Source organism: Gastrolobium bilobum, unplaced genomic scaffold (genome assembly GCF_033153095.1).
Source record: "Gastrolobium bilobum isolate Gb01-03AN ecotype WA unplaced genomic scaffold, APGP_CSIRO_Gbil_v1 utg1963, whole genome shotgun sequence".
Taxonomy (NCBI): domain Eukaryota; kingdom Viridiplantae; phylum Streptophyta; class Magnoliopsida; order Fabales; family Fabaceae; genus Gastrolobium; species Gastrolobium bilobum.
The window spans coordinates 36,165-50,812 of record NW_026896527.1 but is presented as its reverse complement, the minus strand read 5'-3'; the positions used below and the strand labels follow the sequence as shown (position 1 = coordinate 50,812).

Below are 14,648 nucleotides of genomic sequence, written 5' to 3'. Positions count from 1 at the left end.
ATTAGACCCAGGCGGTCCCTCTCTCTTTCCGCTGGTTAATAAGGAAAAGTACAGAAAGAATTTTGGGAATTATGGCTAAAAATAAAAATAAAATAAATACTGTAGCATGCCTATGGCATTGAGAGATTCACTCTGGGTGTAATACGTACAATAGTCTAGATTTTAATAATTTAATATGCTTGTATAGATTTAATTTATGTCACATGTTTTAAATGACAAAGGGTTTTGCAAATTGGAGATTCTTGTACATCGAGGATGTCTTTTTCCTATTGTATGTATTTGGATGGGGCATTCATTTAAGAAGGTAATGTAAACTTGTTTACCGAATTTTTTAAAAAATTTATTAAAAAATCATATTTGGATAGAAAAATGAAAGAATTTTTAGAATAGATATTTGGTTGCAGATTTGAAGTTATACTTACATATAGGTTGAATTTTATGAATTCTCTTGCTACACCGATATTATCATATTATCTTTTTTTTCATTTAAATAATAAATTATATCAATATAAAATTATGAGGTTTTGAACATCTATTTTATGATTATATATAGATATAGTTAGGTTATATATTTCTATTTCCTACAAGACACTTTTGGGTTAAAATCGAATGTTAATTTTTTACTTGTCACCTTATTATCACACGCCAAATTCACTCAAATACTGGCCAACACTCTTCCTATCAATCCCTCCTTTGGATGGTATTAGTTTATTTTAATTATTTTGTGTCATGTTGTTTTCAATTAAGAGAGTGAGCTTGCAGTAGCATTAAAATTGTTTCTTTGTATTTACAAAAAAAAAAAAAAAAAAAAAAAATTGTTTCTTTGTAATTAAAATGTCATAGTTTAAATTCGGGAAAAAATCCTCTTTTTAAAGATTGCATATAAAGATTGTCCTTATCATATTTCTAAGGAAGCGACTTTTTTTTTTTTTTTATCATGTTTAGTTGTTTAGGACAAATGTCATTAACACGTGATGAGAAGGAAATCCCTTTACTTGTCTTGTATTATTTTCAATTCATAGAAAGGGGCCATGGCTAGAAAATAAACAAAAACAACAAACTATAAAAGTCTAGAACTAGAAACAACTGCAGCTCCAGTAACATCTGTAATTAATAATGGGTCGACACAACGATTTCCCTCATGAGATTTATAATGGAACTTGAAATTCCACTATTGCATAAGCAAGTCTCGAATTCTGCTAGCAATAGAGTGAATCTGGTGTTCAGTTACTTGAACACATGTATAATTGACCAACTTATCAGAGGAGGTTGGGATAAGAAAATATTTTTTTAAAGATAACTTTAGTTTAAATAATAAAAGGAATTAATATTTCTGTTGCACATGTGTATAAGTAGGTGGAGCCTATTCGAAAGAAAGAGACAGAGAAAAAATAAAATCCAACCATTTACATATGTGTACAGAAAAATTATTAATCACATAATTAAAAACATATTAGTAAAAACAAAAGAAAATAAATAATCAAAATATTCAATTAAAACGAATCTGCATTAGCTTGATGAACAATAGGCTGTAACCTGTAAGGATGTTTTCTAATAAGCTAAATGTATTTTATTTTATTTTTTGCAATAGGTTATTACTTTTTTGCATATAGAAAAGTTAATTATAAATCATTAGAAACTGAATTTAATGATAACTTTTTATAAATATTCATTAAACAAATAATGTATAAATATATTTGAAAATATTAGCTAATGCTAATGAGAGCTGTCTCGATTGGTGTACTTTAAAAATATTTGGGTTCTAAAAATAATATTATATTAGATAAAATATACAAACATACACAAATATCAACTTAAAACTATATTGATTAAAACATAAAAAACAATGTTAAAAAAATGGATTTATAGTTTCTCTTGTTGCAGGAAAAACTATTAACTTTTCTGCAGCAACAAAAAGAGGTGGGACCCACCAGTGGCGTAACGTCATTATAACCAGCGAGGGCTTTGGCACTGATTAGTTTTTAAATTTTTTTACTTATTATATATAATTATATATATAAGTATATAATTAATTTTAATTTGGCCATGACTATCATTTGGATGATAGGCTAATTCGTCCAGTCTTAACACTACCAGTTTCAACAGCAAATGGTGAACGTGCATTCTCTGCAATGAAAATTGTGAAAATAAGACTTCGAAACAAAACGAAGGATGACTTTCTTGCAAATAATTTAATTGTGTATATTGAAAGAGAGATTACTAAAACTTTCACTACAGATTCTATCCTTGAAGATTTCGTCAGTTTAAAAGAGCGTCGTTTACAATTTTAGGTATGTAATTCTTTATTATATTTTGAATTTTTTATTAAATGTTGGTATACATATAATTATTATATTTATGTGTATTCTTATCCTTAGGACAATGCTTGGTTCATTACTTATTATGCTGTGGGAGGCAAGTGAGATTCTTATGTTTGGAATGCTTATCAGAAAGGTTAATGCCTTTTTATATGTTGTTTTCATATATGATCATTGACAATTGTTCATTTAAATTTTCAATATTATGTGATATTATTTAGTAAATAACTTAAATAAGTATGCTAGAATTCATAGTAAATTTTTTCCTAATAGATTTGTGTATTTATGATAAATATTTTGATAATTTGATATGCCAAATTTTTTGGCATGGCCTAAACTAAAATTCTGGCTCCGCCACTGGGACCCACCATATTAAAAAAAACTAGGAGGGATTTTTTATGAGTCTGCAGGAGGGAATATTTTTCTCATGCAATAGGAGAAAAACATACACCTAAAAAGTCCATTTGAAAGAAAAAAAAAATACATACATGAATTTTGTGGGTTCACAAGCTATTTTCAAGTATAAAGAAGGCCTTGCTTCAATAATATTGGGATTATAAGTTCGAACCAATGAACAAAGAATAGGAATTGGTTAATTACATATTCATAGGTTACTTGATTAATTCTATTTCAATTGGGCCTTAAAGATGGGGGTGGAACACATTCCCATAAAAAGATAACCAGAATAATGTAGAGCATAATCTTTAGTACCTTTGAGGTATCTCATCAGCCTATCAAAGGCATCTTAATGCTCTTTACTAGGATTATTAGTGAAACGACTCAGCATACCAACTATAAAGACCATGTCGGGTCTAGTAAAACTTGCAACATACATAAGACTATCAATCAGTTTTGAATAGTTTAATTGATCTATGCTGGTCCCTTCATGAGGACTCAATCTTTTATTATAATCATATGGTGTCTAATTGGGTTTGCACTCATTGTATCCCCAAGCAAAAAGTAGTTACATAATATAATGAGTCTAGTTAAGGCAGATAACTTTCCTTTCAAAATTTACTTTCATATCAAGAATGGTATTAGCAATACCAAGATCTTTCATATCAAATTCTTTAGCTAAATTAACTTTTATGTCACTCACTACAGAATAATCGGATCCAAGTATTAACATATCATCCACATACGACAACACTATACAATTGGATTGAGTAAGGAGCAGTGATTTCAAGTATTATGCCCTCTGAAGCGTGAAATTCCTTGAACCCTGTTATCGTGTATTCTCCTTCTCCATCACTCCTAAACTTCTTAATTTTCAAGTTGGGTTGATTTTCTACTCTTGACTTGCAAATCTTTAACATTTCAAAAGCTTCAACTTTTGATTTCAACAAATAAACATATAACAATATATATAAAAATTGTTTGAATGTTATTAAATACTTTTGACCACCCATAGTAACATAAATTCTAAAGTCACAAAGGTCAGAATGTATCATCATCTCAAGAAGTTATGTGATTTACAAACCGACTTAAAGGATTTTCTGGTGATCATAGTTTTTGCACATACTTCACATTTCTCAAATCGAATAAAGGCATACAATGGGATATCTTGAGTTAAACATCGAATTTGCAGTTCCAGCACAAGCCACATGTATCTCACCACCATTGCAATTTTCCATGGTGTCTTTCACTTCAATGATCTAGTGAGTAAATTCTTGTCATTTATAGCATGACAAGTAGCTCTGCTATTCAACCACCACTTAGAAGAAACACATGTCTTTCTATTTTTCATCATTTCAATGAAAGCTTGAGGCTCGAGTTTATTTTGTGGTGTGTTATTCTTTGACTTATTTGGAAGCTTACACTTTGTTGCTAAGTGACCCCAATTTCCACAGTTATGGCACTCGCCCTTCTTTTTCTTTTTGAAGATAGACTTTTTGGCCTCTAATTGTGAAGAGAATTCATTTTTTAGTGACTTGGACTTCTTCTGAGGTTTATTGAAATGTGAAACTAAATTGGCAACTGACTTTTGCTGTTCTACTTGTTCCAAAATCTTCCTAGAATAGTTTTGATCCTTAATATGAATAAACATCTTCAATTCATCTAGTCCAATATGTTCTTCCAGTCTATGCATTTCAGTCTTGAAAGAACTCTATTCAGTAGATAGCTTACTCAACACAAGATCGATGAAAAGATTATGAAACATATCATATTTAGCATCTTTTAGCTTGTTCCTCATGTTCTCAAGTTCAATTAATTGAGAGGTGATGCTTGAATTCATATTAAATTTGAATTCAAAGAACTTCACTGCTAGGAGAGTTTTGGAATGCCCCTTTTGTTTTTGGAATTGAGTATTCAAGTAATCTCATATCTTTTTCGTCGTCTTATACTCACTATAAGTTATAGCTAGACGAGGATTTAGAGAATTTAGCAAGTAATCCTTACAAAAATCTTTATCTTTATTCCATTGATATTTATCCACGTCTTCAATGGTAGATGTAAAATCACTTAATATAGTGTAGAATATTCACGTTCTTTCATACCAAATTGAAGATGTAATTTTCAACCACGAAATTCTAGTATCATCAAATGATTGCAGCTTTATAATATCATAGGAACTACGTTTAGCCATTTTTAATTAGAGCTAAGAGTTAGAAAGAGCACACGTTGTAGTCCACAAAATGTTCTTTTTTTTTTTCACAGAAAAATGTACCTGAATTTTTAGATGACCATATCTCTTTCGTTTGACCTCTGTTTAAGGCGAGTGACTAGTCAAAATGATTGTCTCGACGATTAGAACAAAACTTAGTAGGTTTTATTTCCTAAAACTACTTGAAATTTCTGAGATCTGGACTGAAAAGTTACTGTTGTAGTATCTTCAAACTCAGACCCCTGTAAATCCTTCTGTCGAATCATGAGAGTGATTAAACATATGAGTTTCTCTCGATGAGATCTTCGAATAGACACCTTACTCGCTCAAATCCGACACACGAAGCTAATATTTCAAGATTGTAAACATAAAGAGGCAAATAACAATGCTCTCACTTATTATTAGACTTTATTATTAGTATATCCAACAATAGGCTCTTAATCATTCTCATTAAATAATAAAATTAAATTATTATAATTACACAAAATTAACCTATAAAAATTATTGAGTTATAAAATTTAGGGTTCATTTTTCTGCAAGATAAGTTGGATTATTATAGTCTTTATAATATTATAGTCTTTCAATCCCAAAATAACGTCATTTTAGAAGTAAATGCAGATAATTTTTCTGCAAGTAACTGCATAAATATTCTTTTGTAAAATGTATTCTTATAAATTACATTATTTTTTAATTCACCTTAACATTATGTGTAACATTGAATATTAATTCAATTCAAAATATCTTATTTAAATAGATCAAAATTCAATAACCCTCGTACAATTTTTGGGGGCATTACAAGAGTTGAGCTTTGAACCTCAAGCACCCTAAGCGAGAAACATACCACAAGACCAAATGCCTAGTTTGAAAGTTACTTAACAAAATTTTATATATTGACAAACATCTATGGAAGAAAACCCCATAAAATGGCCCTAAACCTTAGTGTGACTGAGTAACTTTACGCATAGCAATGGCAAGAGCGGCTTTCCTTCACTTGCTGCGGTCACAGAGCAGTCACCACTTTTCAACAAACACTCCTTCAGGTTCTCTTATTCTTTCTCTTCCTGCTTCTTCCGGGTTTTCGAATTACCTTAAAGGATCACTTTGTGGATCCTTTGTTTTTATGATTTCACAAGAATCGGGTATTAGGCACTATCGGGTTTTACCATTAATTAAATTTCGAAATTTGATTCTTTTGGTTACTGAGAAGAAAATGAGTGTTCTTGGACAAGGTGGGTGTGAGGAATTTAGCTTCATATGGAGGATGTGATGGTCAATTGTAGAAATTTGATAGGCTAGCTGGACAGTTTACAAGATTATAAAATTTTGAACAACATGAATCAGAATTTAAATCTATTATTACACATATGGGTTTGGACCAGTTTCTCATATTCCATAGAAATTTATTCTAAAATTGTAGTTGAGTTGTTGACCAAATGTTGGAAAGTAGATCATTATTATGAACAATCTCACTCCAAATGAATACCTTAGTTCTATTGAAGTCAAGTTATTATTTGATGCTTCTTGCTGATGTCTGAATTCAAAAACTGTTGGCGTAGTATCTGCTATTATCTTATTATTATTATTATTATTTTTTTGGTTTTTGTTTTGCAATTGTTTGTAAATTTGTTCTCTGCATTTGGCCTACTGAGGGCGGAAAGAAATGCTCTGCAGGCGTATATTACACCTTTGACTAAAATAATAAGTTAGATGAACTTTTCATTAAACTTGGAAATGATTATTTGCTGAGAAAATGAATGAAACAAATAAGAGGTTGTTTTCATTGTCAAAGAAATTTTATTAGAAAGAAGAGAGAGGAATTTCAACAAAAAGGAGGATAAGAAATCCTGCAAAGAATAAAGAGCAAAATACATCAAGAGGAAATAACGTAATTGTAGGAAGGCTTCCCAATCGGCATAAAAGGCTGAAATGGCAACTCTTGAAACAGCCATTAGTGAAGCATCATAAAGAAGCCAAAAACACAATCCTACCCTGAAGTAAATTTGAGGGAAGAGAAACACCCCTAAAAATGTGAGCATTCGTAGATTCAGGCATGATACACTTTTTAGTTATTGGGAGAACCCGAGTACTCTCTTTTGGGTCCAGGAAAGAGCTCTCGGAGATCTTTTTTCCCTTTTGGAAGTTATGTACACTGCCACAATTTTTGCCCTGATTTTGTCAAAACCATTGAACTTAATCAATAAATATTGTTCAAATGTAGGCAGAGTGGCAGACAAACACTTAGATCACCTAGGACCCCAAATCAATATAAATTTGATGACAAACAAAAAGATGTTTTGGTTTGTGCAATACTTAAAGAGTTATGCCCCAAGAGATAAGTCTCATATGCGCTGAAATCTATGGCATTATGACTGGTGGAAATAGATGTATGGTTGTAATTGCTATCATCCTTTCATCTGTGAATTTTGTTGACTTGATGTATATCCCTTCTGTTGTTAAGAAATTGGCTCTTCTAAAATATCCCTTAGGAGTAATGCTGAATTTCTACATCTCTTCAGTATTGTGGATGACTTCTTCTAACTATCATGGTCTATCAATAGTGTGCTTCCCTTAGTTCTTCACTTTGTATTAGATATCCTGATTCAGAGACTTCTGACTGCATATCTTTATATTATTTTTGTAACACAATTAAACTGACTGTAATGGAAGGGAAGAAGCATTAGAAAATCTTACTATTTGTCAAGGAGTTTTTTCCTTATGAAGAATTGATTCAATGTTCCAGCATTTATATATATATATATATATATATATATATATATATATTACGTTCTATTTGTTCAATATGCTAAACTTACAATTTCTAGTTTATTTCTCCCAGTTATTCAAGTATTAGAGGTGTTCATTGCCCATGTTGGCCTTGATTTTGAGGCTCAATAAACTTGAACCAAACTGACGTCTGGTGGTCCAAAAGTTTTAGAAACCAATCTGAACCATTGGATCTTGTGGAACTGACTCAATCAAATCATGGTCTTACTGTCTTAGTTTGATTTGATTCCAAGCCATGGTTCATTGTTTTTTCAGTTCTTGCCAAATTGTAATACTCTGTCAACTATAACAACTATTTTACCATCAAAAGACATATAAAAGTTGTACGTAGCATGAATTGTCAAGTTCACTCAAACTTCAAATTAGCATCTAATAAATAATTCTGAACACCCATAATCTGGAGATTAAAAGTGTTAGCTTATACTTATAATGAACCAAAGATCACTCATTTAATGGACTTAATGGTTCCTCACATGTAATGCTCTCTTGAAGAAACGCCTCTTCTATGGTGTTTCAAATGTACTGAAAATTTTCATTGCTAATTTACCATTTTCTTCTTTCCAGTCTTATTGTAAAGCTCCTTTTCTATTCAGTACTTTGAAGTATGTTGTGTTTCTAATGTTTCTAATTTAGCAAAACTAAATTAGTTATGTTCTTAAATGTGTATAGAGTTCTTACTTGGATTTTTTTTCCTGCATTGTAAGCTGGTTAGAATGTCAATGATGTTTAAGTATGTTTTTATGTAAAAAAAATACCTATTAATATTTATATTTGTATATATTTGTTTCCATGGTTCAGCATATCATTGTTTTAGGTCCTTGACTCGTGGACGGCCCGTAAGTGCTAATGCAATTTTTGAAGCATCCTCCCAACTTGCTGTTTTCCGAAGAAGATGGGCATCTCAAGCCACAACTACAGAGGAAGACAACAAGATTAGCATTGGACCTCGAAGTGGAGGACAATCTGGGGAAGGTGACAAGGAAACTGGAGTTGTTTATCACGGTCCGATCTCAGCTACCATAAAGAAAGTAAAACTTCTGTCTCTCTCGACTTGCTGCCTCTCGGCGTCTCTAGGTCCTGTCGTAACCTTCATGACATCACCTGATATGAATGTCATCCTGAAGGGTGCAGTGGCATCATCTGTGATATTCTTTAGTGCTACTACAACTGCTGCCCTTCACTGGTTCGTTAGCCCGTACATTCACAAAATCCGGTGGCAACCAGGTTCAGACACCTTTGAGGTGGAGATGATATCCTGGCTGGCAATTCCTTTTACAAAGACTATTAAGTTTGCTGATATTCGACCAGCAGAAACCAATAGGCCTTTTGTGACATTTAAGGCTAATGGGACTTTTTACTTTGTGGACGCAGAACACTGCCACAATAAGGAACTTTTGGCTAGACTCACACCACAGAAAGTAACTCATGAATCAGCTATAAAAAACTTGTGATTTGAGACATACTTTGGTACGAGATCTCGGGTATTTTACTGTTAGGATGGATTGAGTAAACTAGAACCTTGTCTTAATTTCAGTCTGTGATTGGAATTTTACTCTCTTGAGATTTAATCTGTTTTGTTGTGATAGCATAAACTATTCAGGTTTGATTAATAAAATCTCTGTTGTGTCATTTTGCAGCATCATAGTACTGGGAGTATTTGATACAAATTCAGGATTTGTAGTCTTGTCAAAATTATTATTGATGTTGCAGTATTTATTTAGTGTTCTTTTGGTGTAAGTTACATTTACTGGTTTCATATTCTATATATCATTTTACATTGGTGTAAGTTACAATTTGAGTCATAGCTATTGATCTTATTTATATCTATCGCCTCTAATTTTTTATTTGTATTTTTTTGGTGAACCTAACGCCTCTAATTTATTAGTTATATGAGACATTTGTTTGTTGAGTTTATTTGCATGCTTGATATGTTTGAATTTATATGATATAATTCTTGTAAGATAAAGTTAAAGCAATCTAATGATGCCTACTAATCCAAGAAGCAATTAGGTCAATACAGAAAAATAAAGGGTTCATGAGATACCTTCCCTAATTGCTATGTCTGATTGCTCTGAATTTGATTTTTAGGTGCTTCCAAACTGAACCTGAAAGAGAGAGCTTAATGCCATAAAAATATAGTACACTCTTATTAACCTCTAGCTATCATAGATGTTGTTAAGATGTAGAACACACGAAAAAAAAAAAAAAAATTCAAACAATTCTATGGCATTGCATGCCTTTGATATTGCACAGATTACAAACATCTGATTCGTATTATTTTTTTCATACAATTTTTTTTTTTTGTGATTAAAAGTTTAAATGAGGTTTGATGCCGGTATTTCATTACGGACAGAGTTGACCTCCTAACCTCTTGGTTAGGGTTAAGGCTCATGAATAATTACAATTAGTTAGAGATTCCAAGTCTATTTATATTTTTCTTGTAAAGAGAATATTTTGTAACAATAGCGGCAAGAAAAATATAATATAATATTGTTGGATGTATCGTAGAGTAAATTGTTATTTCCATTTTTCTTTTTCTTTTTTCTATTTTGCAATTCAGTATGTGATTGTTTGGTTCCAACAAATTTTTATTTATTTATTTTTATCAATTTTTCATATGTGGTGGCGTTTAGGTAGCTTTTTTTTTTTTTTTTTCATACATGTGTTTTTTTTTTATACAAAATGTTTTAGATTAGGGGAAGGTATCGCAATGCAAGGCCAAGGAAAACTCTCAACCTTAATGAGGGTTTATGAAGGGATTAAGAATCACCTACCAATGACAAAAATATGAAAATTAAACGCAAACCATCACTAGTGTAGGTGGAAGGATTAACCGGGTATGCCAACGCTCATTATTGACAAAGTTTTAAATCAGATGGCTTATGTATCATTTTAAAGATCGTAAAGTTGTGTCATTTCAAGTGAGAGAAAGATATAGATAAATAGGAAGAGAATGAACAACAAAAAAAAAGTGTGAATCCCACTTTATGAAATGACACAAATTGTATCATTTAAAATAACAAACACTTGTTATCAAAAAAATAAAAAATAAAAATAACAAACACTTTTTCCCTGGCTAAAATCCTTCTCTCTTTCTAATAGCTTCATTAGCAAGCTTGTCGGCACAGCGATTTTCCTCGTGAGATATAAGATGGAACTTGAAATTCCACTAATTGCGTTAGCAATAGAGTTTATTGAACCCATGGCTAGCTGACTAGCTGAGTAGGGTATTTAAGGAAACTTAGATAAAAAAAAATATATTTTTAAAACAAAATATAATTTTTTTTTTAAAAAGATAACTTTAGTTTAAATAATAAAATGGTTTAACATTTCTCCTCTATACGGTGGGATCCTATGAGAAGAGGTGGGAGAAAGAGAAAAAGTGAAATTCACCTACTTATATGCATTAGAAATATTAATCCCATAATAAAAATATATTAGTAAAAACGAAGAAAATAAGTATTCAAAAAATTCAATTCAAATGAATCTGTATTAGCTTGATGAACAATAGGCTGTAATGATGTTCTATAATGAGCTAAATGTATTTTTTTTTGGGCAATAGGTTATTAATCTTTCATATATTGAAAATTTATTTATATATCAATAGAAATTGAACTTTATGTTTTTTTATTAATACGCAAAATTACATTGATCAAATTGACAACTTTTTAAAAATATTCATTAAACATATAATGAATAAACATCCAAATATGAAAATATTAACTAATGCTAATTCGAGCTCTCTGATATGGTCAAATAACTTTATTGTTACTTTAAAGAATATTTTGGGATCTAAAAATAATATTATACTGGATAAAATATACAAATATACATAAATATCAACTTAAAATTATATTGATTAAAACATAAAAAATAATGTTAGGAAATTCCATTTAAAAGAAAAAAGAAACATACACGAATTTTGTGAATTCACATACTAGTTTCAGGTATAAAGGCCTTGCGTACCATTGAACAAAAAAGAGTAGTTGGTTAACTAGATTTATTGATTACAGACTAATCCGATTTCAGTTGGATCTTAAGCGCAAACAATCCTATGTCAATCGATCCACATATTTGGTGTCATAACATTGTCAAAATGGGTCAACCCCTCAATTGTGGGCCCTAGCCCATGCGGGTAAGGATAAAAATATTTGTAAGTCCAAAAGATCCACAATTATAATAATCCACACGGGTCAAAAGTCCTACAAAGCTCTTCGAGCCAGGGCCAATGCCATCAAGAGTTACAATTTCAAAAAAAAAAAAATCAATCTCTTTCAAATTTAATAAATAAATATTTAACATTTTCATAAAATATTCTATGGGTTTATTGTTTATCATTTAAAAGGATGATCCTTTTAGATAAATATAATGTGTTTTTTCAAATTTTAAACTTCAAAATCTTCCCTCCTCTCTCTCTTCCCCAAGTTTATTTCTTTATCTCTCTTAAAAAGATATAAGTTTGTATCCTTTAAAAGGATACACACTTTTCCCATATTCTGTACAACAAATTGATTTTTCACAATTTAATTTTTTAAATTAAATAATATTTGCACACAAAATCAAGTCTAAGCAAAATTTTAATTGTTTCCCATATAATCCCTGCACAATTGGTACCGTATGAAAAACATTGAAGTTCTCGCTTCATGTTGTATTATGGAATAATGATATCTAGTATTAAGTAATAGAGATTTGTTTTTCTCATGTTGCATGAGAAAACAAACATTTTTTATACACACCATAAAAAGATGTGCCACTCATTTTTTTGTTTTTTGTTTTTTTAAATAGGTGGGTCCCACACTTGATGTATCAATGACATGAGATTAGAATTCTCTTACAACATAAGATTTATTTTTCCCTAAGTAATACTTACAGTGAAGATTTTTATGATTAAGTAATATTTATAGTACTGGTGAAAATTTTAACCGTTATTGTTTCCCATAACACTAATGATGTGTTGAATTGTAGAATACATCCAAAGGAAAATATTGTAAAATATTGTGGATGACCTTTCACATTATTCATAAGATGTGACTCTTTACTTTTTATGACCTTTGATGCATTCTATAACCATCACATTAATAATGTGTTGAATTATAGAATACATTCAAGGATGAGTGTTGTAAAATATTATGGATGACCTTTCATGTGGTTCATAACATATAACTCTTTGTTTTTCATGACCTTTGGTCTATTCTATATTGTCACATTAATGGTGTGTTGAATTATAGAATACATTCAAGAAGGAGTGTTGTAAAATATTATAGATGACATTTTATATGGTTCATAACATGTGACTCTTTGTTTTTCATAACTTCTGATGTATTCTGTAAGAACTTGCACCATTAAGTTAGGAAATTAATCAATTAATTAAGTGTTTAATGAGATAATTCTATAATTGACCCTAATAATTATGAGAAGGCTTAAATAATTATGGTAAGTGATTAAGAATGCTGAAAGTCGCTTTTCTGACGAAAAGTGCAGATACTGATTCTGCCTCACAGTATAAATGCGTATCGATGAAGTATCCTGGAAAATTATAATAAGTTTGGGAATATTCCTGAAATAATATATAGAACTGGTAAAACATGTTTCAAGTCAAAATAATGAGAACTGGTGCCAGAATTGATACGGGCTAAATAAAAGCGCGAACTGAAAAAGTACTGCGAAAAATAAAATAAAAATATGACAAATCTTAGAAAAATGAGTAGGTTCATAATCCTAAGTTTGGGATTAAAATTCTAAGCGTAGTTTTAGCGCTAATACAGTGCGATTAAAACTTAAGTGACCTATATAAGGCCTTGACACATGATTCTAGGTCATTCTTCAGCCCTTCTACATGACCTTGTGCCTCCCATTTCTGACTTGGTGCCTTCCCCTCTTGCCACCTTTATTTCTCCTAAGAAAAACCTCCAAAGTGACCACCTTTCCCCATTGTTCTTCATCTAAACACCTTGGTTGTGTGTGGTAGGGACTTGGGTAGGAGAAAAACTCTCATGTTCTGAGTGTAGGTTATGTTTTGGAGGTGTTGGGGGGCTGAGTTTATGAACTTTGTTGTGAGCACCATTTCCTTGAGTGTTGGAGCTTCAAGATGTGATCTTTGAAGAGAAAGGACCCACCTTGGAGTGTATTTTCGTGGTCCCTTGGTTGCTGCTCTGTGGAGTGGCATTGAAAGCTTCAAATCATTGCCTTTTCTCTGTTTTGAGAGCTTGGTAAACATTCTCAACCTTTGATCATGTGTTTAATGGTTAAAAATGAAGCCTTGACGCTTGTATTAAGCCAAAGTTCATAACTTAAGGTTGGGTAAGGTTAAACACACCTAGAAATGCATGTTTAAGCTTCTGGAATCATTAAAAGAGCAACCTTTGGGAAGGATATCTCACGAAATGTAGAACTGCATTCTGTCGCGAAATATTCAGATACTGATATCCGGATATGGGGTCTTGTGATATCCGTATATGGATATCCGGATATGGCCCCGACATATATCCGGATATTCTGGAAATTTTGAGACAGTAGCTGTACTGTTCATACAGAATGGCATCTTGGGTTTATGAACCTATGATTGGTTAATGTGGACTTCTGTAATATTTAATCTAAGTCAGAATCTAAGGGGTTAAAGGCTTATGGCTTTATGAGAAGGCTAAAGACATGAAACGTAAAAGGAAGGCATTGTCTTTGTGCCATATGCTTGTAGAATATGAATATTGATATGAATATTGGTCCAAACAGATTGTGATTGTGCTGTGTGTGGACTTTGAGCTTGGTGGACTTGGCTTGGATTGATTGCTTAAGAGGTAAGCTTTCGTGTCTTCGGTTTAGCCATTGTTAGTTCCACCATACCCCATGGGGGAATGGTGATATGCATGATGTGTTTTCATGTTTTGATGTTTGAAATGCTTGTGAGCTGTTAAGTGCAAGGGCCTTATAATATGTATGTGTTG

General features: G+C 31.4%; 1 protein-coding gene across 2 annotated transcripts; it reads left to right on the top strand.

Annotated features, from left to right (window-relative positions):
* The first annotated feature begins 5,805 nt into the window (after window positions 1-5,805).
* LOC133300269 (uncharacterized) lies at window positions 5,806-9,476 on the top strand. Of its 2 annotated transcripts, XM_061499787.1 has the most exons (3): window positions 5,806-5,963; window positions 8,506-9,174; window positions 9,345-9,476. In XM_061499787.1, exons 1-2 carry the CDS (start codon window positions 5,891-5,893, stop codon window positions 9,156-9,158), a joined length of 726 nt encoding a protein of 241 aa, XP_061355771.1. In that variant the 5' UTR covers window positions 5,806-5,890; the 3' UTR covers window positions 9,159-9,174; window positions 9,345-9,476. The 2 variants fall into 2 exon arrangements, with proteins under 2 accessions (XP_061355771.1, XP_061355770.1); XM_061499786.1 differs by having other exon boundaries at window positions 8,506-9,476.
* The last annotated feature ends 5,172 nt before the right edge of the window (window positions 9,477-14,648 follow it).

What these genes read in the sequence shown, in the direction of transcription:
- LOC133300269 (XM_061499787.1), top strand. Translation starts at nt 5,891, where the DNA reads ATGGCAAGAGCGGCTTTCCTTCACTTGCTGCGGTCACAGAGCAGTCAC. An exon ending in TTCAACAAACACTCCTTCAG is followed by an intron (nt 5,964 to 8,505) that starts GTTCTCTTATTC and finishes TCCATGGTTCAG; the next exon opens with CATATCATTGTTTTAGGTCC.